We start from the raw sequence: 21,465 nt of genomic DNA on the forward strand, positions 1-21,465 counted from the left end.
GCATTACAGCACCACTGTCCTTGGCAGCTTCTGGTTCTAAAGCAACGTTCTACACATGATTTTGTGGGAGCAAGGAGAATGCTGCCTATTAGGAAAGCTGTCTCTGATTTCAGCAACAACTCATCAGTCATATAGGCTTTGTAATTAAATCCCACATCAAACCTGTCTAAATATGCCAGGGTGGCTCATGAAGGAAAAGTTGGGGAAGATCTTTCAAGTGGCATGAAAACATAGAAGATTCTTCGGAAAAAAACCAGAACATACCCCAGGGATATGTTATTTCAAGGAAATGAACTTGCTGTAACACAGGGTGGGAGAAGTGCTCATAAGGTGCACTTCTGGATCACACTCTTCACACGCTGACGGGGCGTGAAAATGACCTCTGGAAGAGCTCCACGTGGTGATGAATGAGGCCAGTGCCTTGGGGATGTCTGCATCAAGCACTCACACAAGTGAGGATGAAAATGCTCAAGGCAGCAAGCACTCGAGGAAGCAGCCAAAAAAAGGTATCAGATGCTCAGAAAATTGACTCAGATGGAACATAAAATGCCCTTAAGAGAAACAACTGAAGTGCAGATGAAACCTTGTCCAGCAAAGACACACTATACGAAGCTGCAGATGGATGACAGGAACATCAGCAGAAGGATGCAGCTACCTACTGCCAAATTCTGCAAAACGTGCTTTCCAAGGCAGTTTTCCTCAGCAGTAAGCACAAACTGCAGAACTTAACACAGCTACAGGGACCTGTGCTGCCCAGGCAGGTGAGGGGAGAACAGCACAGCTTTCCAGTAAAGGTCTGCTGCTCAAGGATACAGCCCATAATGAGAGGGAGCTGGGATAACAGAATATTAAGTTAGACAGAACCAGCAAGGGCAGCTGAGACAAAGCCAAAAAGACAACAGATCGTTAAGGCTTAAAAAGACTTTCTGTAGCTTCCTATTGCTTCATGTCCCTGTAGTTTGTTAATGTTACAGCACATTAAAAATGTGCTGTCAAAGGGATTAAGAAAAAAGTGGATTGCTCAGGAGAAAGGGAAGTTTTGGGGAGAGGCTGGAAACCTAAGTTTCTAAGAGTATTCAAGTATAAAAAAGACTTACAAATGCTGATGTTCTGAGGAAGCTCTGACAATCAAAGAGAAATATGTAAAGACTATAAACACTACAGAAGATTCTTTTCTTTTTAAAGATGAATCAATAATAGTGTCAATAAAGGGGCAAAGGATTGAACTTGAAAGGATTGAAGAAGATTGCAAAGACTTTCCCCAACTCTACAGATCTATTAAAAACATCTAAATGATCTGAGAAAAGAAAATGCTCATGGAAACATCCCTGAAAGGTCATAAAAATACATTACAGGAGGGCAGAAAACACACATGCTTTTGAGAAGTACATATGCATTAAAATGAGGGAAGTACTAAGGCCAAAACTTCAAAACACACAAGTAGTAGCTCCAGAAATCTAGAAATAACAGCTTAAATTACTACAGAGGGTTGAAAAAAAATCCAGGTTTCTTACACAAAGCACTACTGATGCATCAGAGGTCTGTCTTCCAAATGAACCACAAAGGCAAGATTTATTTTTAAAAGGTTCTAAAAAAATTCAAGAGTGGGTGAAAGCACAACTTCACTGATGTTACTTTAGGATCCTAGGCAAGACTAAGTGTCTTCTATTTAAAACTCATTTCCAGAAATCAGTTGTCCAACAGCCTGACCTTAACTGGTCATCTGATCAACTTTCATTTTTGTGCCAGAGGCAGAAGCAGTTTTGAGAGGCACAGGCTGACACCCAGCTAGAATGCAAAGGTGGACACCTACTCATGCTGTACCTCTGCATAACACAGGTAAGTTCTACCAGAATACCAGTTAACACATCTGCACATATTAATATATCCAGTAATCCAACTGCACCTATTAATGTATTTCTGCTGACACCCTCAAGCCTAGAAGCTTTTATTCTGCTCTGAAGAAATTCAGCACAAAGCAGGTTCTGGGCACAAGAATATTGGTATCTGATCATTACAGGCAGCCTCTACATGACACAGATAGGGAACCACCACCCCCAGACAACCCCACAAAAAACTTATTTCCTGTTTTAGGGATATCACTTCTACTTCAGAGGATCAACACAGTGAATGAGATATTTATTTAGAGCTTACCAGAAAGTAAGCCAATTATTCAGAACAAATCCTCATGAATCAACAGAAGAGAAAGCCAGATGTGCTTATTCAGCCAGCATGGGAGGTGCAGGCAAGTCCAGGTGCAGATGGGAGCCTACAGCACTGACTATATATAGTTACCATTTCCATTTTTGCTCCTCTTCTTTTTTCGGCTTCTTTCTTTTGTCTGCTTCAGGGATTTTCTTATCTTTGCTCTTGATTTTCTTTGCTTTGCTGTCCTGCAAAATGAGTAAGAATCTGTGAGAACAAGCTACTGTATTTTCTCCTTCCCTGGAAAGATGTGTTAAAACTAAAAGACTCTCTCTTGGGGTATATAAGAACTGAATTCCTGTGGCTTCACTGCATAAATGTGCTCTTAGGTCATCCCATTCAGTCAAAGTCTGCTGATGGTCCCACTTAAGTTTTCAGCCAAATTCTTTTACATTACACTTGGGACATGCTAAATGCACACAGCCAGTTATTCTGTCTCACCTGATAAGGGCAAGTCTGGGCCACAGGAACGTTGAGTTACAGAACCTCTTGCCTGGCCTACACTGGTTTGTCTGGTCTGGCAAATGCTACAGAGCACAACCATCACTGTCAGGTGGCTTCTGGGATTATGCTGGTGCATGCTCAGTGTTGAGACACTTCCTTTGAAGGGAAGAATTAACCCTATTGCCAGGAGGTGCTGCAACATGTGTCTCACAAGGGGTGTCTTTGCTAGATGTGGAGTGCTGTTTAAGTCTCAAATTATGGCCAACCTTTCCAAGTCCCTCTCCAAAGAAACTTCCACCCTAGGCTCCATCTTAATGCTTTAAGCTTTCTTCTAGTATCTAATCTCTGTTTCATCTCCCCTGCCTCTGAACTCTGCCACATCATCTGTGCAATTACCACATGCTGTGAGCAAGGCTGCCCTGCCCCCTGCCAGCTCCTTAACAGAAGGACTGTGAATTGCCTGGAACAGCCTGGAAGTTCATGTCCTGGAGGCATCTTCTCCCATCCTTTGTTTTAAGGGTAGGAAAGAAAGTTCCCCAGACTTTTTATACATTATAGCTCAGAGAAGTGAACCTGCACCATAGGTGGGATCTGCCACACACAGCTCTGTTCCAGACAAAATCAAGATTCTCAAGGCTCTGCAAAATTCCACACCAAACAGCCTGGCTTTTCTGGAATATAGAAATAAACTTGTCTGTCACATTACCTCTTCTTCCTCCTGTTTCCTTTTCTTTGCTTTCTTGATGTCTTCTGTTTTGATTTTCTTGGGTTTGTAGTCAGCACTAAGAACAAAGACTTGCTGATGAAAGTGATTCATTTTCCAGCACAAATAAAATGAAACCATAAATGGACAAAGTTTGTGTACAGAAGCTTGCAGTATCTCCAGCATTTTTAATTTCTAAATAATATAATTTTATACCCTGCTCTCTCACAAGATTCAATAATCCCAATCCAGCACAACAGCCACAAGATGTTACTGTCAATACCTCTCCACAAGTTTCACACTGCTGAAGCAAACATTGTCCTCGCTGAAGAATCGATTCAAAAGCATTAGCAGCCACCCAGTGATTACAAAGAATGGGATAAATGGGTAAAACCTTATTGGCATGTTCTATCCCAACTCTTTTTCCAGTCATCAGTCTGGGATCTTGCCCACAAGGCTCAGTTTTTGCATCCTCCACTAGTTCAAACAACAGGGAAATTGAGTACTGGCAAATTATATAAACACAACCTCATTTCCAATGAGGCTGGAAAAGACCTCTGAGATCACTGACCCCAACCTGTGACTCAACACCACCTTGTCAACCAGACCAGGACACCTAATGCCACATCTAGTCTTTCCTTAAACACCTAAAGGGATGATGACTCTTCTGTTTGTAAACAGCAGGTCCAGTAGGTAAGCCACAGCTATCCTTACCAGCTGAGACAGGAAGTTCTTTTCCACACACTCCAGGCACCTCCCATACCGCCTCCTCTCTGCTGTGTTGAGTTTCCAGTAGATATCCAGCAGGTTAAAGTCTCCCACAAGAACAAGGGCTGGCAATGGTGAAAAGTCAGCCAGCCACTTACAGCATAGCTAATCCACCTCCTCATCCTGGTTGGGTGGTGTGGAACAGACTCCCAGCAGGATATCTGCCTTTCCAGCCTTGCCCTTGATGCTCATCCATAGGCACTCAACCTTATTGTCACTCTCTAACAAACGGGAACACCCAAATTCTTAATCTTTCCATTGCAGACATGAGATGGGAGGTCACACAAAACTAGCAGAAGGCAGCAAGTGATTACACAAAAGAAAAGATGTCCCACCCATGTCTCTTGAAAACTGAGACACATAGGGATGGAGAGCCACCACAGTGAAATTCTTCCAACCCTTTAACTCCTGACTGCTAATAAGGACAAACTACCTAAAGAGCTGGATGGACACAGTGGCAGATCACAGCCAGATGGAATTTCAGTGGGTTCCTGTATCAGGCAAATGTCATGTGTGTTTCTCTTTGAGACAATCACCCTCAGCATAACTCATGACACATTCAGACTCCAGGCAAACCACGCCAGGCAGTGCAGGCAAAGCTCCCCTGCCTGCCAACAGGCTGACAGTGCATTTTCTGCCTCTTGTGCAGGCACTTCCTCATCCAACAGAAACCACTGCAGTCACTTAGCCATGTTAATACCTCACGTGCTCACACTTCTGTTTTACAACCTTCATCACTCTTCACCTGCCTTCTGGGGATTTTCTTTTTTATTTACTAGTTCTGCAACATTTCACAGCACCATCTGCAGTAGCAGGTAATGGCATTTTGCCTTGCACAGCACAAATGCTATCCCTGCCCTGCTCAGAGAACATGTAATAGCATAAGTAGTCTGGTCTCAGACCTGCAGTACCCATCTCAGGAAGTCTGTGCTGATCACTTGAAATTCCACCGGCTCCCTCAATGTTTTCTTTTTAAAACTGAAGGCAAACATCCAAGTCACCAGCACCCACGCCACTTACTCATCATCTTCTCGAGGTCTCTTCAGGAGTTTGGAGTCCTCTTTAGGAGGTGCATAAAACCCATCATCATCTGGTTCATCTTTAATACGTGGTGGACTACAAAAAGAAGCAAAGAAACAGGGTTCTACTTTCAAAGAGGAAGTTTCTTGGAAACCAGCAACAACTAAGTTTTAAGAAATAATCATCTGCAAAACAAGCACGTCTTCCACAGAATGTGCTGCCATCTCAAGACCCCAAAGACTTGAGATGTGTAATTCTCTGAATATCCTCAGACTGTGTAAGGAGAGTCATTCAATGTCTACACATTTGCCATTTCTCAAGCAACATCAAGTTCAATTTCAATGGCTCAAAGTTCATTTCGTTTCTCTGAGGTTTTGAGTGAAAACAACTGTGGCTTCCACCACTTTCAAATCCACTTAAAAACTGAAATGCCTGTGTGGAGCCAAATGCAGGATGTTGTTTAGTTTCAACTCAATATCCTTATTGAGCCTTCTAAGAGAGAAAAAGATTATCAACTAAACAAAGATTTGAAAGCTATTCCCTGGAATATTTTGCCAACTAAATATTGAGGCATGTGAAAACCGGAAAAGGAAACAAAGATTTGGCAAAGTTAAACAGATCAGTCTCTTTTCACTGTCCAAACTGCAGGAAGCAAACAATCCTGTCCCTTTCTACAGACCACAAAGTTAGGCTCAATGTTTTTGGCCCTAACATCCCAAGACATTAGCAGTAAGAAAAAAACCAGAGTATAAGAGCAAGAGAGACTATTCTGTTAGACAAACGCATTACTCCTAGATTTCACAGAGGCATTTCACTGATCTTCATAAAGAAAAAGATGTCTTAAAGAGTCCAAAATTACATTTGGAAGCACTTAGTGCCATCTCGGGCTTCCTTATTCACGTTCCATCAGTAATTTCTGTATCAAATTGACTCAGTTTCCAAGTCAACATGCAGATTTTGCAATCAGATGGAGTAGGAGTTAAAATAGGCAGCATTCAGCTTTGTAGACCACAGTCAGCAGGAGACATCAGGGAGTCTCATGTTAGCTGGCAGTGTGTCCATGAAGCAGAACAAGCAGTTTGCTCCTTCACAGCTCTAAAGCTACTGCAGTGCTGAAAGATGCAGCTCAGGGGAGATACAAACAAGCTGCTCTATGAAGCCATTTCTGTTGCAGACATGAGTCTGCAGTACAGAGACAGTTGCAAAACATATATGGAAAAAGAGGTAACTGTCCCACTTAATATATTCTCCCTTTTAGGCAGAAATGTACAACTACTGTGTGTAAAGTCACTAGGAATTTTATCTATTTTAACAATGAATTATTGCACAATATTTCGTAATGGAGGAAATAAAGTGTGAGTCTGTGAAAAGAAAGGAACTGTATGGCCAAGCTGAACCTTGACTTGCATTGTTTCCAAGACTCTAACGCTGCTCATCATACCGAGCCTTAAGTTAGAAAATCAGAACCATCTGAGCGAAGACATTTTTCTCTGCAGAATTTCTAAAAGAACATTTCAGCAGGAAAAAAAAAGAAAATAATTAGTTTACTCTTAGCCAGCATTTGGCCCTGAAGAAGGCACAATTGTGATGGCTCCTCCAGGCTTTTCTCAAACACATGAAAAAATGCTCTTGGACATAAAGAGGATTCAGTTATCTTGATATGAGAACATCCAACATCCCTGGTGAGATTAGCACACCATGCAATTCTGCTGAACAGCAGAAGCTAGAGAATTATTAACTCTCTGCTACACCATGAAACACCTAAATGTCACTGCTTCCTAGTGCCAGAGTATTCCCCAAAGGACCTGGAGATGGCGCCTCTTCCCTGCGCCAAGCCTGACTCCTTCGTTTGCATTTTTAAATAGGAGCAGGGAAACTGAAACAGATGGAAGAACTCATGTCAAAAGGCCACATTCAAAACAAAGAATACCTAAAAGGCATGGGCCAGACAGGTGCCTTCTCCCAACCTCTCTGTATCCACAGAACATGGTGAGACTGGAAGGATTTTGTTTGGTTTGATTTTTAAATGAATTCATAAACTGAATGAATTAATGAACTGAGTGCTGTTCCTGACTAACAGATATGGATGCACACATCCACCACACCACACACCTTCAGTAAGTCAGTGGACTGGATTTAACACCTTAAAAATAACCAATGGCTGGATTGAAAACAAGTCACAAGAGATCTTGGTTGACTATTAAGAAAAAGCACTCTTCTATCAATTGCTCACTTTATGTTTTTAATCAGACTACTTATCCATGACTGATACAACACTCAAGTCCAGGAGGTTCTATTATTAGCGGGGATTTAGTACTAGAGTAGGACATATCTGCATTTCCTGAAGGTTCTTCTGATTTTACACGTCACTCTTGTCACTCTTTTGCAAAGGCTTTAGGCTGCAGTCACATACAGGAGAGAAAGAAGGCAAATATGGACTGGCTTTGCTGGGTCCTGCCTCCACCACACTGTGCAAGGTTCAAATCCCAGTTTTACAACAGAGCTTCTTTCAAATCCAGCTACCAATGTTCCCACAGCTCAGTCTGTTCCAGCAGAATCCAGCTGCTTAACACTTAGACAAACCCAGTATGTGCAGGCAGACTGCAGGTATTCCACAGCTCCCATCTCCAGTTACTGGATAAGCAGATCTACCAAGTCCCAGAACTGAGAAGAATGTATATTACGAAGGGCTTAAGAGCGTTCCAGTATTTTCTCAAGACCAAGTGAGAAGATTCTAACATTAAGCACCTAAGAAAAGTCAAACTGCAGCTTTTTTCAGATCACAGACCCAATTCCTTACCTGGAGAAACCATTTTCCTTTTCCTTCTTTATTTTTATATCACCAGAAGATGACTTCATCTGAAAAACATAAAAAGTAGGAGCTGGTTAGCATGGCCCAGCACATGTTCTTCCAACATACAACACAGCAGAAGGAACTGTGGCTATCTCCATCCCCTGTAGTCCTCAGTGACCTACATGACAGGGAGGCAACATTTTCTGCAAGTCTTAGTCAATTCAGTATTTACTGGCCCTCCAATTCCCTCAGCAGATTGAAGTATATAGTTTGTCCTTGCATGGACTGAATGTGATATGACAGATGCTTCTCCCTTGTCTCTGAACCCAAGCTTGGCAAAGTGAAATGTAATGGGGAAAAAATGTGGAGTCAGTGGACACAGCTCACTGTGGAACTGCTTCCATTCACATACCTGCAGATAAAGCCCTCCTGAGTTCATATCTAGCACTCCACAAAGAGTGTCTGGGTTAGCATTGGGATAATTCTCTCCAGGTTGATAAAAACTTGGAGTACAAGCTACATCTAACCCACCGAGTTTGTACTATTCAGTATTATGAGCCAGACCCATCCTCTTGTCTCTCCCACAGGAGACACCCACCTTCTCTTCCTTTCTCTTCTCCTTGTCTTTATCTTTGTGTTTGTCTTTGTGTTTCTCTGAGCTGCCATCTTTGTGTTTGGTTTTCTCCTTGTCTTTGTGTTTCTTTTCCGAGGAATCTTTGTGCTCACTGCAAGACAAGACAGCATGTTTGCAGAGGGGAACACAAGGAGATTTGACTAATACAATTTCCAGTTGTAAAGAGTCACAGGTTTTGAGGATGACAAACCCTAAAAAAGAGGGGATCACCTTAACAGGAAGATCCACCACAGTCTCCTGTCAGGCATCATCCATTCTCCTCGGGAGGAAGAAGAACAGGAGAGATGCCACCAAATCCCAGTTCCCAAGCCTCCTCTTCAGGAAACACCCCATCAACCTGGATTGCTGAGGAAACCCACAGCTGCTACACTTAAAGCTCAACACTTTAGGATGGATTCCCACTGGCTCTGCTTTTCCTCTTTTTCCTAGTCCACATAAAAGGTCACTGGAACAGAGCCGCCAGCCCCATCAATGCCCGTGTCAGCTTTTGCTCAGACAACAGTTTGTCATTGTAGCAGCTCTCATCTCTGGAACTTAAAGAGAAAACCGCTGATCTCTATTATTCCCAAACAGATGGGAAAACCAGAGCAAACAGGATATGTGATGTCCTTGTGTTTATGCAAAGTCAAACAGAAAAGGCAGGAATAATGCTGCAGTCCTCAGCTGGAGCTGTTGATGCGACCATGGCTAGCCTAGCTCTGCTGAAACAGCCCCATCCTGAGGGGCAAGAACCCAACAAAGGTGTTTCCAAGTGAGAGTCTGGTCTGTTAGTACTCTGGTGTTATGAATAGGAGTATTGAGAGTTTAAATACCTAGAATTTTCAGTCAGAATACAGGAGAAAAATGCATACAAGGAGAATAAAATCAAGCTTTATTATTCTGTTTCTACCCACTTCTGATTTCTGAGACATTTGGATAAATTTGTATCCCATTTTCAAGTTCTTCTTCTTAACTAGAAAGACACATGGCTGTTTTCAAATGAAAATGAGGTTTCTCATGGAATGACAAACCTTGAAGCCAGAAAATGAGGCAATACTCTCAGGAGACTCAGAATAGAAACATCAAGAACTGGCCACAAGGATTAGCAGCAGCGGTATGGAAGCCAAGCAACAAGCCTGGCAATTCTACAGGCCTTCAGTACACACTTATAAGGTTGTGTGGACTCCCTGAGGTTACCCTGGGCTTTAGCAGGTCAAAGGCATGGCGTAAATCAGCATGGATAGGCACCAACCAAGCTGCCCTCCTCATGCTGGCTGTTCACACTCTCCCTCCTCGGCACTTCACTCCCATCACTACTGTTCTCTGGGACACACTGTGCTTCTCCTTAGGATTACAAAATGCACTATTAAGCTTTACTAGTAAAAGGCCCTTTCCGTATTTCAGTTATTTCAACACTCAGGTGCAAGCCCAATCCAATCTGGATGAATATAGCTCTGAAAAACGAGCTTGGAATGCTGGACAAGAGCATGATTTTTAAAAATTATAGATTCCTCGAAACTTCTTTCTATCACAAAAACAGACTGCAAAAGGGTTCATGGCTAGAGAAAACCAGCAGCACATTAACCAGTTCCCACAGTCTGTGTGTGATTAGGAGCAAGGCAATCACAGCCACAAATACACCAACCCACACCCAGCCTACAGCTCCAAGGCCAGCATGGACAAATGGATCTGAACGTGCTGAAGGTCTAAATAATTCAAGCTGAGAGTAGCTTGAATAATAACACTGCAATAAATATACATTGAATAAATTCAATAAACACACACCAGCCCTCCAAGCCCAAGCAGCTAAAGCATGAAAATCCATCTCTGAAGGAAATCAGTATATTTACATACTGTGTGACACTAAGAGATCAGCAGCAAGAGAAACCAGCTTCATTTTAACTCTCTAGCAACCTCTGCATTCAAAGCAGTGAAGGCGTATCTAAACATCAAAAGGCACCAGGCACTCCAGAAATGCTTGTAGTTAGACACACAGCACCACATGTTGCCTGTGAGCAGACTCAACAACTGCAGACTATTCTTACCAGCAGATCATGTTATGTACAGTGTGCTCAGGACATGAGAGTACAGACACAGAACATCCTGACACTGATCTTGGAAATCCACGACATGCCTGCTGCTCTTGCTCAGATCTGTCATCCCACGTTCTGCACCCTGTTTATTCATCAGTATTCCAAGCTCAAGACACCTATTTGATTTTCCTTTGCCTTAATCAGATTCATTGATTGGCTGAAAGCATAAACCCTACACATTACTAGTAATTTTTCAACTTAGGAAGGGCTGGAAATCATGACTTGATATCTTGCACTTGCATCTGTATGCCAGGTACCTGATTTGCCAAAGATTTAAGGTTGACAATTCAAGAGTTATCTCAACCTTCACATATATAAATCAATACTCATAATAACATTCAATATCAATAATCAATACTCAGCCTTCATATATATCATTCCAAGTTGTGGATGCCCTATGCCTGTATTCAAGGCCAGGCTGGATGGGGCTTGGAACAACCTGATCTAGTGGAAGGTGTCCCTGTCCATGGCAAGGGAGTGGAATATGATGAGCTTTAAGCTCCCTTTCAACCCAAACCATTTTGTAATTTTGCAGTTCTAACACACATGAAAAATCATAACAAACACACACACAAGGCTCAGACCTATCTTGCTCCTTTCAAGTCTGCTTGTGTTTATTTTCTGACTCGTTCTTATTTGATATTTAAATCCCACGTGAAATAACATGTTTTACTCAGACAATAATTTGCATCTTCAAAGCATGATACACACTGCAATCACTGGAGCTAGTGCTCTGAGGTAAAGTTCATGGCATTGGCTGCTGCTTGGGAGTTTGGAATAGCAAAAAAAAAGTAAGAGAAACATTTTGTTTTTTCAAAGCACGATACTCATTCTCTCTAGCAGCCAAAGGCACTAGCTTTCAGTATGTGACTGGAAGAGCCCTGGGATGCACACAAAGCACAATTAAAAGCAAATAGATGACAATCTACATCTGCAAAGCTAAGATTGAAACAGAAAGAAAATCCCATTGGTCTAGAGAGGCAGAGACAGTATTTGTGTGTGCTGAATGCTTACAGACTACAGCTGGAATAAAAAAAAGTGCTAAAACCTCTAAAAACTTAGGCTTGTGTAAGTGGAAGCTCAAATGACATCCCTCTTGAAAGAGAGTAAGTGGCCAGCATTGAAAAGCTGTCATGCAATCTAATCTAAATTTTTCAGCACAGTTTCTCAGATTTTTCAGCATCAGAGCCAGAATCAAGAAGTCTGGCTTCCCGATTCAGTCTTAGTTGTTGGTTTTAATTTAATCTTTTTATCATGAGACTATCCTTCCCCTTTGCTCTGCAATGAGCAGTAAATTTCTCACCCAAGCAATGTGGGCTCAGATAACCTAAGGAAACTCTGTCTCCAGTTTCACTCTGCAGCTTCATTTTCCAAAGATCAGCACTGGTGGCTTGGCCCTGAGGTCCTGCTTGCTGCTGCTCCCGGTGACTGGAAGGAATTCCCTAGATAAAAATCTGATATCATGTACTTTCACTCCAATGTTAAAAGAGCATAAATTTCTTTCCCTTATTTGTAAGTAGCCTGCTTGTCAGCCCTGTGTGTTTCCAGACACTGGACCACAGCTCTTCAACAGCTCAGCACAAAACTTTGGACGTGTGCATCAAGGAAGGCTTGTACCCTCTTCTCTTGGAGGGATGGAAATCTCCATCTCCCAGAAAAGCTCCCTTTGGAAATGAGCTGATAACAAAGGCCTCAAGCAAAAATCCTTAGAATAGTAACTTCTTTCTTCTCCCAAAGCAAAGCAAGTTGCTCACATATTAACTGCAGTCAAACTGAGATGCTTTGGTCTTTCATTTGGCTCAGATACACATGTGAGCCTACAGGGAACGCAATTTAACCACCACACTAATCTCAAAAGAAAAGAGAAGGCAACAGGATGCCATCCTTACCCTGAAGATGGAGTTTCAACCTTCTATCAGAAAGCTATTTCCAGACAACCCCAAAGCTATTATTAGGAGGGACTGGTAACAATTTAAAGATCAGAAGTCTATCTTCCTGGTCAATTCAAAACTGGGGAAAAAAAAATCCCTTTTCTTTGAAGAAACCAGGCAAAATGGTCTTAAGATCACATGCACAGTGCTAATTTTATCTTGAATTCATTGTTCAGGGCTCTGTGAATCCTTTGTTACCTTTCCTGCACATACCTCTCTGCCAACAAGCCAGCTTGGAGTCATGGAACTAGGACAGCAAAACCCCCGTAAGATAGAGGGAAGCTTCAGGGGAAGTTAGCCTGAAAACGGGAAAACTGGATCATAATAACTGCTCATAGCCAGCCCTGCTGACAAAATAAGATCCTCCTTCTCACCCAGACCACTGCAGCTGCATCACTGCAACAGCACTCAGAGCTTTATACCTCTTGAAGGTGTTTAATGCTGACAAACCTGCACTGTTTGTGGTTTTTTAAGGTAACAAAAGTACAGCGGGGGATCACATTAACACAGGCAGAACAGGGGATTACATCATCTACAGGTGTATTGTGGTACTACTGGCTTAGTTCAGACAAAGGCCAGGTGAGTACACACATTTCCTGAAGCACTCCATCCTTTGTGCCAGCTTGCTGACTGTCCTCCATTTAGAGTTTTAGTGTGAACAAGGACATCCAAAGGCTGTGGAGAGCTCAGGCTGAAGCACACGAAGCAGAAAATACATAAGAAGCAGCCATTTCCCTTGTAAGCACAGATATATTTCCCAATGAGGATGCCTGCAGGAGAAAGGAGAGGCAGAAAGGGAGCCCAGGCACCTGGCAGCAGCTGCTCAGGCCGAGATCACATGGGAAAGTCACAAGTGGAAAGTGTTTCCAAAGAACAGCAGATGTGCAGATCACAGCTTCCTCCTTCAAACTGCAACAGCTTCGCAGTAATTTAACACTGCATTCTTCAGGTGCCATTTATGTACATTAATAATCCCTTCCCAGGCCCTTTCCATTCCAGCTTCAAAACCACAAGCTGGGAAGGATGCTTTATCTCAAGTGTCTCTTATTTCCTCTCTCTGCTGTAATTAGCTCGTGACAGGGAATCTGCTACTAGCGAGTGCCAGAGCCGGCAGCCATCGGAGCTGTGCCTACTCGGGAGCTGCTGCAGCACAACTGAAGCGTAAAATAACAGGGAGCTGTGATTTCAGAGCAGCCTAAATCACGATGGGGACAGGGCACAGGTGACACAGCCCGTGTCTGCTTTGACGCAAGACTGTATTAATGGAAACCTGTGATCACATCCAGGCTAATGCACACCAAGGAAGAGCTGCCTGCGCAGGGAGCACTTCCAAAGCAGCAGCACTCCAGGGAAGGACAGGTTTTCAGCTGGCTTGCAGGATTTGATGCTGGTAGAGGGTTATCATAGGGAATTACAGGGAATAAACACGTGAGCCCCAAAGGTTCTGCTGGGTTTCCAGCAATGCAGTAAAACAACCTGAAACTGTTCTTCCCAGTGGTCTTTTCGCAGATAAGAGATCAAGCCTTCAGCAAGAGGAACAAGATAAAAAGCTGGGCTAATAACAGCTGATAAAAACTTTAGAAATTAGAACAATATTCAAATATTGAAAGGAGGATCATGCTTAGCACATGCTTTCTATGGATGTGTGAGTATCAAGCATGCTTCTAAATAAAAAGCAAATATTTTTGCTACTGGAAAGCAGTGTCACATTAGAAAGCTGCTCAAGGTGAACTGTGCACTAAAATGGGGTAGAAAAAACAAACTCACCCATGCTAGAGAACAGCAGGTGTGAAGTCTGCTTTTAAAATTGCCTTTACCCCTACATTGGGTATCCCTGCCTCTTCCTGCCCCCAATGCACACCATTCCAAGCCAATCAGGATCACGTAATAAACCAGAAGAGCTGTCCTAGAAATCTGAACTGAAATTTATCTTCATCCATGGCTAGCAAATGCCCGGAATCTGTGTTTTTCCTAGCAAACCCATAAAATTAGAAGATGCCAGTGAAGACTGGGGTCTGTGAATCCCTTCTGTGTTCCACGCCTCGGTTCATCCCAAGCTGTGATCACGAGAGATTTAGTAAATGGAGGAAATATGCAATCTGACAGAAGATTTTCTTCCTGCGGCTCCGGTGCCTGTCATGCTGACAGCACGGCTCAGTGCTGCAGAGCAGCCTCTCTGCTCCCATTCCCTGTCACAGCCAGCTCTGCCCTCCTCAGGCTCCTGGCAGCCCACTCTCCATGCAGAGAGCCCAGGACACCTGGCACAGAGACACCTGCTACTGCCAACACTTCCAACCCAGTCCCTAACAAGGCTTGGCTCCAAAGGACCTGTTATTCCATTATTTTATGTGGTCTACTTGCCTGAAACACTTAACTCCCACAGATCAGAAACCTATTGCCACATGGGATTTGTTTCATTTTATTTTTATAACCACTGACATTTATATTTAATGGATGCGTATTAGATTTTTGTTTGGAGATCGGGAAGAACAGGGCTGAGAAAAGGAGCAAAAAAATCCACTTTGCTCGATAGTGATGTGGATTTATTCCCTGATACAGACTGTTCTTAAGTGGGCTTTCCGTTTTCTTTCCTTGAGGGGTGATAGGAAGGTCTGAGGCACACAAATGTTCTCTCCCAGTTTACTACAGCTGTAAATGAGTGGTTAAGACACAGAAGTGTCATCTTGTGAGTGGGAGAGGAGGAAAGCAAGCACCAAAATTAAGTAGTTCTACATACCACTCCACACACTTCTGTCATACGAAATCAAAATTGTCTATTTTAGGTATTTTGGAGACTTATCTTGGCAGTTTAGATCATTCAAAGTCTGGATACAGGAAACATTTATTCTCCTGCATTGGAGTTGTTCTGCCTTCTTGATGCAGGTTTTATTTTAAAAGCCTTTTTTTAAGTACAGGACAGGAAATGAAACTGTCAAACTATTACAGACAGACACAAAAACGATCTTCTTCAAACACAACCACACATTGCTCTTAACTGTGCCCAGTGTGCACTGTGCTTCTCAGAATGCAATCAGGCTCTTCACACACCGCAGATAAAATATCACAAAGGTACCAATTCAAGTCTCCCTGAAAACAATGGCTTGGATTTCTGCTAAAGCACCGTTCAACCTCTTTTGAGAGCTACCAAAGATACAGCACAGCTTTGACAGTAACACAGCAGCTTTTCTGAAATACAGAATGGATTTTGTGAAGATTTACATGCAGTTCTATAAATCTAAAGTAAACTTTTCCAAAGGATTAATTTACACAGCCTTTTATCAAGTGCTTTGAAAATTCTTCATTTGGGTAAAAACCATTGTAAAAGCCTGCATTCTTGCTTCCTTGAGAATTTTTTCTTTGATTTCTAGCAGACTCATGGCTATTTCTCACTTGTTTCTCATTGTCAAAGGAGACACTTCAGTACAAACAGGCAGGCTTTTTTCCTTGGAACAATGGTCACCTAAAATCTGATTCTCACAGACATAACTTACATTTATGGAATTGCATGGATGACAGCTGTATTAAAGGGTTTAGGGAAGAAATGCTTAAATTTCAGCAACAGGCTCACAAGCATGTCCATGTATGTTATCTCTCTGGAGAACCACCTTCAAGACTAAATCTCAAGATTCAGCACTATAATACATTCATTTTTAAGGTGGCAGCTTTGAAAGGCAGAAAACACACCACAGTGTGCACTCAGCCAGGGAGAGTGAAGTCCTCCCTTGGGAAGGAGCTTGAGGGGCAAAGCATTATTGTGTAATTTCTGCCCCAAAAAACGCCTTGAACACACCCCCTGCACATGCATGCACTCAGTGATGCCACCCCCAGAGAGGGACCTTGTTTTGGGACCCGAGGGTGCAGCAGATACTGTGCCAACAGGACACACGAGCACTTGAAAACATGAAAACAACTGGGAGCTTAAGGCACAGTGCCTAGAAAATATGATGCCTTTCTCAGAGGGATTTCAAGATAACATGGTAGGGAGGAAGGAAGTACTTCAAGATAGGGCATGATTATATATCACCGCCTGAGCTACACCTCACAAAACATCACAGCTGTTCTATCTTCTTCCCACTGTTTTGGCACTTATTGTTTACAGAATCAGCTTCGAGTAATGAGCCGTAATTAGTTCTTCCAGTTAAAAACACGCTGACCATTTTCCAACTCCTACACAAATGAAGTCAAATCATTAATGAATTTGGGAATTTAATGACAGTGCTTACATTACTCCTGACAAAATAATGTGCTCTGCTAAGATTGCAGGAGAATGGTTTTTCAAGCGAAACAATGAACATTTCCAAATGTGAGGCAGTCTGTTTTGGGGTGCATGATGATCAGGAAAATGGAAACTAGAAATAAAGGCAATATAGATGTGTGAGCAAAGGCAAAGAATGTGTCCAAAGCATTTCATCCTTGTTGCGAAAGCCAGCAAATGCAAGTTATTTGGCCTAGGGTTTTTTCCCCCATCAATCTTTTAATTAAAAAAAAAAAAAAAGACACATTATGGAACAGTAGGCTTGTGTAACTTCTCAAAAGATCACAGAAAATTCAAATCAACTGTGACCCCAATGAAACAAACCCACTGCTCTGCACAGACTTCCTCCTTTCCATGCTTCTTAATAGAAATCATTGTTAACACAAGCCTTTTTGTTCCTTTTTGGACAGTGCTATCATAGTTGCCCAGCAATTACTTAATACACTCGCTTGCCCACAGCATAAACACTATCAGTCATCCACCAAGTGTCACACCAGAAGCTTTCCCTCCAGAGACTGTTTTTGCAAGTTTTGGTGGCAATGTAGGCTCCATGACACCTGAGTGTCAGGAGTTACGATGAGGAAAACCTTCTCTGAGTAACATCCTTGCTGTGGCGTACTTGCCTCGTGCTCCACCACACCAAATAATCACACACACCTCCACATCCTGGTTCCTGCAGCTCATAGCCCAGCCTAGTGAGCAACTGGACCATGGAATTCATCAGCTCAAGAGCTACAGGCCACCACATCAGTGTGGGTGACCTGGCAAATGGCTGGCATCAAACAGCTTCCCCATACAGTGGCTGTGTGGGGTATAAATCACATTGGACAAAACACATGATCCTTTTAAATCCATCTAACCCAGCAGAATTTCCCAGTGCTGCCTCACACAGCTGAGATATTCAGCCACTGTGGTGGCAGGCCAAGGACATCCCCATGGCTCCAGGGGACCATCTTTCCAAGCACTTCTAATTATGACAAGGCTTAGTGGTCACATGGGGGTCACTACACTAAGGCAGTGAGGGTTTATACCAGCACGAAGAGAACTTCACATTTCTGACAAACAACTGGAACCACACACAAAAGATTATGAACAAAACCGATCAATCTTCATGAAGGTGAGGCTGAGCTTTTTCTACACCTTTAACAACACTAAGCTACAAAAATCTTTTATACATTAGTATCAGCTCACATTTGCAAGATACACTGCTTCAGCCACCCACATGGAAATGCAGGCAATGACAAAAATCACTTAAAGCACCTACACTTACATAAACCACACTCAAAATGTAGCAGTTACATACTCATTTATTATCAGAGTAATTCTTGCAAGGATGCACATTCAATGGTGTTTTAGCCTACGAAGACTTGATCCACTTTTTCCTCACCTATTACTGTGCTTGGACTTTTCCCGGTCTTTTTCCTTGTCCTTCTTGTGCTCTTTGTGCCGGTGCTCTCGGTCTTTGTGTTTATCTTTGTGTTTGTGAGAATCTGTAAGCAGAGAGGCAAAACAAAAGAAATTAAATCGGGAGAAAACTCCACACCTCCCTCATGAACCTCTGTATTTTTCCCCACCGCATTCTAGTATTTCTGTGATTCAAAGTTTGTAACAAAAATCTTGGTTTCCAAGGCTCTAAATGGATTCATTGTTCCTGCAGCACAAGTTAATTCATCTTGGCAACAGCTGCACTTACATGGTCTTTAGTTCAACGACCTTTAAATGCTTTACAGACCCTGAAGAAATGCAACCCTTCCATTAACTAGATACCTATGGATACAGCAAGTTCAACCTTATTTAGCAGATGGGCAGCCTGACTTCCTATACCTCCAAGTATTCATGTTGAATACACAGAAAGGATATAGGAATAATGCATAAAGCTGAGGCGTTATGCCTGCTGAATCCCAAAATTTCAGATTTCTACTTCCAGAAGTATTTAATCTTGACAAAGCATCCCTCCCTTCTTCCTGCTCTGAGTTAAAACCATTTTATTCTTATCCCCAACAGTACATAACATGACAGGCAGAAAGCAAGGAAAATGGGGAGTAATGGCAGAAGATGAAAAGAAAGGGTGAAAAGAAAAGGAGCAAAAATTCTCTTCAGCAGGATACACTTACTTCCCTCTGATAACAGCCCCACCAAGAAAATCCAACCTGACAGCTGTAACGAGTGAGCTGCGCTGGTGGTCAGCCACCTACACTGGTCAGGGTTGGTTCCAATTATGTGACAGGTCAGAAATGGGAGTTGGCACTCAAGTGAATCTATGTGAACACAGTAATTTTATTGCTATCAGTTTCTGCTCTGAGTGACACTTCCCATCCTCAGTGACAACTGTGCTGTACAGTGAAGTCCTTTAAAGCACAAGGAAATGAATTTAGCACAGAAACAGAGCAGCATATAATTGAATTGTAAATAAACCCATTTACAACCATTTCTTTACAAGTATATAAAAAAGGAGCTGAGGCTAAACTAGCACCTCTAAACCACCTCAAAAAGCCATTTACAGTCAAGATCAGTGTGATGGGAGGAATGTGTGCATACCTGAAGACTCTCCCCAGGATTTGCTTTGAACATGCTACTCAAAGTAACCAAAATTAAGCAGGCTCTTCAAGAAACCTAAAAGCTGGGCTGGCTTTGGCAATTGTTTTTGAAATACCACTGCTAGAATTTCCACCAGAGAGCTTGGATGTAAGGTATTAATGCTAAATTAATTGTAAAGATGCTACCATGCCTCTAAAAAAGCTCCTATCCCTGCACTAAGAATAGGAAACTGCAACAAAAGGATTTTGTGACTTTGAGTCACATGGGAAATGCACTGCAGAGCCAGGAACAAGCCTCATCCTCCTGACTCCAAGTCTTTCGCCACAAATTCATTTTTCTCCTTAACTGACACCAGCTCTTATAACCTCAAAACATTCCAATGGATTTAGAGGAAACATACCCACAGAACATGATTTTAACCTATTGCTTTCTGTAACTTCAGGGTTTGCTTTCAGACACCTGCAGAAAGACAACATGAACCAACATGGGAATGCTGACATTCAAGCCTCCAAGTTGCCTTCTGCACCTTTCCTCCACCCTCCTGAACTCAGTGATACCTCCTAGCACTCTGGTGTACACAGTGCACGCATCTAAATCACAGCTCTTAAGTTTTCTATATTTTGGTAAACAGGCATGTGGCAGGTTAGGTGGAACATTTGGTGTTACAGCATAAGGCACCCAAGAGTTTTCAAGTACCTAAAGAGCAAAATCTCTTTCGCAGCAGGCACAGTCTGCAGGCATCTCTGGCAAACTGTGTGGGGACTGGACACCCACACGCTCTGAACTGCAGAGAAGCAATTTCTCTGAGCCCTTCTTCCCACCGGGACAACGCACATTTCACTGGCAAAAATGTTTTCGCAGCGCGTTTCACACTTATGATTCTTCAGTTCAGCCAGGAGCTGGAAGCTCTGGCTGTTTGCAAACTGCCTGGGGTTTATTCCACAGAGGGTTTACTCACTGATTCCCACAGCCCCGGCTGCAGCAAACAGCAGCTATTTACACTTGATGAATAGGTAAATTGCGAGAGAAACCAGCGTGATGCTGTGCGCAGAGCTATGTACAGTCACTGTATAGCACACACACAATCAATTTTTCCTATCAACCAATCAATGGAAAATGTGTGTAACCACGCTCAGTGCTATTCTCTTTAGAGCTCAGAGCCACACGATGATTTTCACTAATAGAAGCAGACACCAGAACAAGTTACCTTGATCACCAGATTTCCTTGCTGCTGTCTTGTGCTTTGCAGCTGAAATGAATATTTCCTCTTGGAAAGCAGTTAGAGGGATATACCCTAGAACTGCTGGAGCTGGGTATCTGTTTCCTCAGCCCTTGGCTCTGCTTACAATGATTCGGTATTTTCAGACAATTAAAGCCTAGTACTGCAGCAAGAAATAAAAAAGCTTGACTAGTTAAACTAGCTCTGCTTGCTAGGATTTGTTGCCAGACAGCTTTCCTTTGCTGCCTGCCACAGGATTGCTAACAGGAACGTCTTCTACAGTGGTAGTCTGGCTCAAAGGCCACAGTGGCTGGGGAGCAATGGGTCCTGTGCACGGTTTCAAAAACAGATGGGAAAAGAAGTCAAGGCAGAGCTACCTGGTGTCTCTCACTATGAACAACAACTTAAATTTAGAACTTCCATGGAGGTCTACCTCCCAGGCAGTATCTCCTAAGGATTAAATTATTCTGGAGCATTTGCCTAGCATTCAAACTCCATGGTGTTGCTTTCTGACGCAATGCCACGAGGTAGGTTAATGAAGACTTCAAAAGAGTTTATTTAATAGTCTTGAACTGACATATGTATGTCTTCAGAAGGCATTAAAGCTGTCGGTCTTTCTTTTTCATTGAGGGTGGAGCTGGATGAAGTTCAAGAGACTTGGTCATTAAAAACGACAGAATTATTTTTTCTGGCGTTCTACACAAAAATGCTTCATCCCAGACTGGCTTCATCTAGGAGTCCAAGCCAATGGTTATTGGGTGGCTGACATGAACCAAGTTTAAGCCATTTCACTCCCATTTGTGTGCCCAACTCCCAGGAACCAGTGCAGCATCACCACTGACTGAACTACACAGGCAACAGATGACTGAGTTGGGAACGGGG

The 21,465-nt window shown here is 42.7% G+C and overlaps 1 protein-coding gene across 1 annotated transcript in view; it reads right to left on the reverse strand.

The window, feature by feature from the left end:
• The window catches only part of TOP1 (DNA topoisomerase I), a 65,431-nt gene that overhangs the window by 17,980 nt on the left and 25,986 nt on the right, over window positions 1-21,465 (reverse strand). The window contains exons 3-8 of the mRNA XM_085079444.1: window positions 18,214-18,316; window positions 8,533-8,659; window positions 7,941-7,999; window positions 5,141-5,236; window positions 3,356-3,431; window positions 2,296-2,393 (exon numbers count right to left, since the gene is read on the reverse strand). Coding sequence (XP_084935570.1) covers window positions 2,296-2,393; window positions 3,356-3,431; window positions 5,141-5,236; window positions 7,941-7,999; window positions 8,533-8,659; window positions 18,214-18,316 — 559 coding nt within the window. The remainder of the gene's footprint in view (window positions 1-2,295; window positions 2,394-3,355; window positions 3,432-5,140; window positions 5,237-7,940; window positions 8,000-8,532; window positions 8,660-18,213; window positions 18,317-21,465) is intronic.

This window comes from Lichenostomus cassidix, chromosome 20 (genome assembly GCF_008360975.1).
Source record: "Lichenostomus cassidix isolate B80296 chromosome 20, HeHo_3.0, whole genome shotgun sequence".
In the NCBI taxonomy this organism is placed as follows: domain Eukaryota; kingdom Metazoa; phylum Chordata; class Aves; order Passeriformes; family Meliphagidae; genus Lichenostomus; species Lichenostomus cassidix.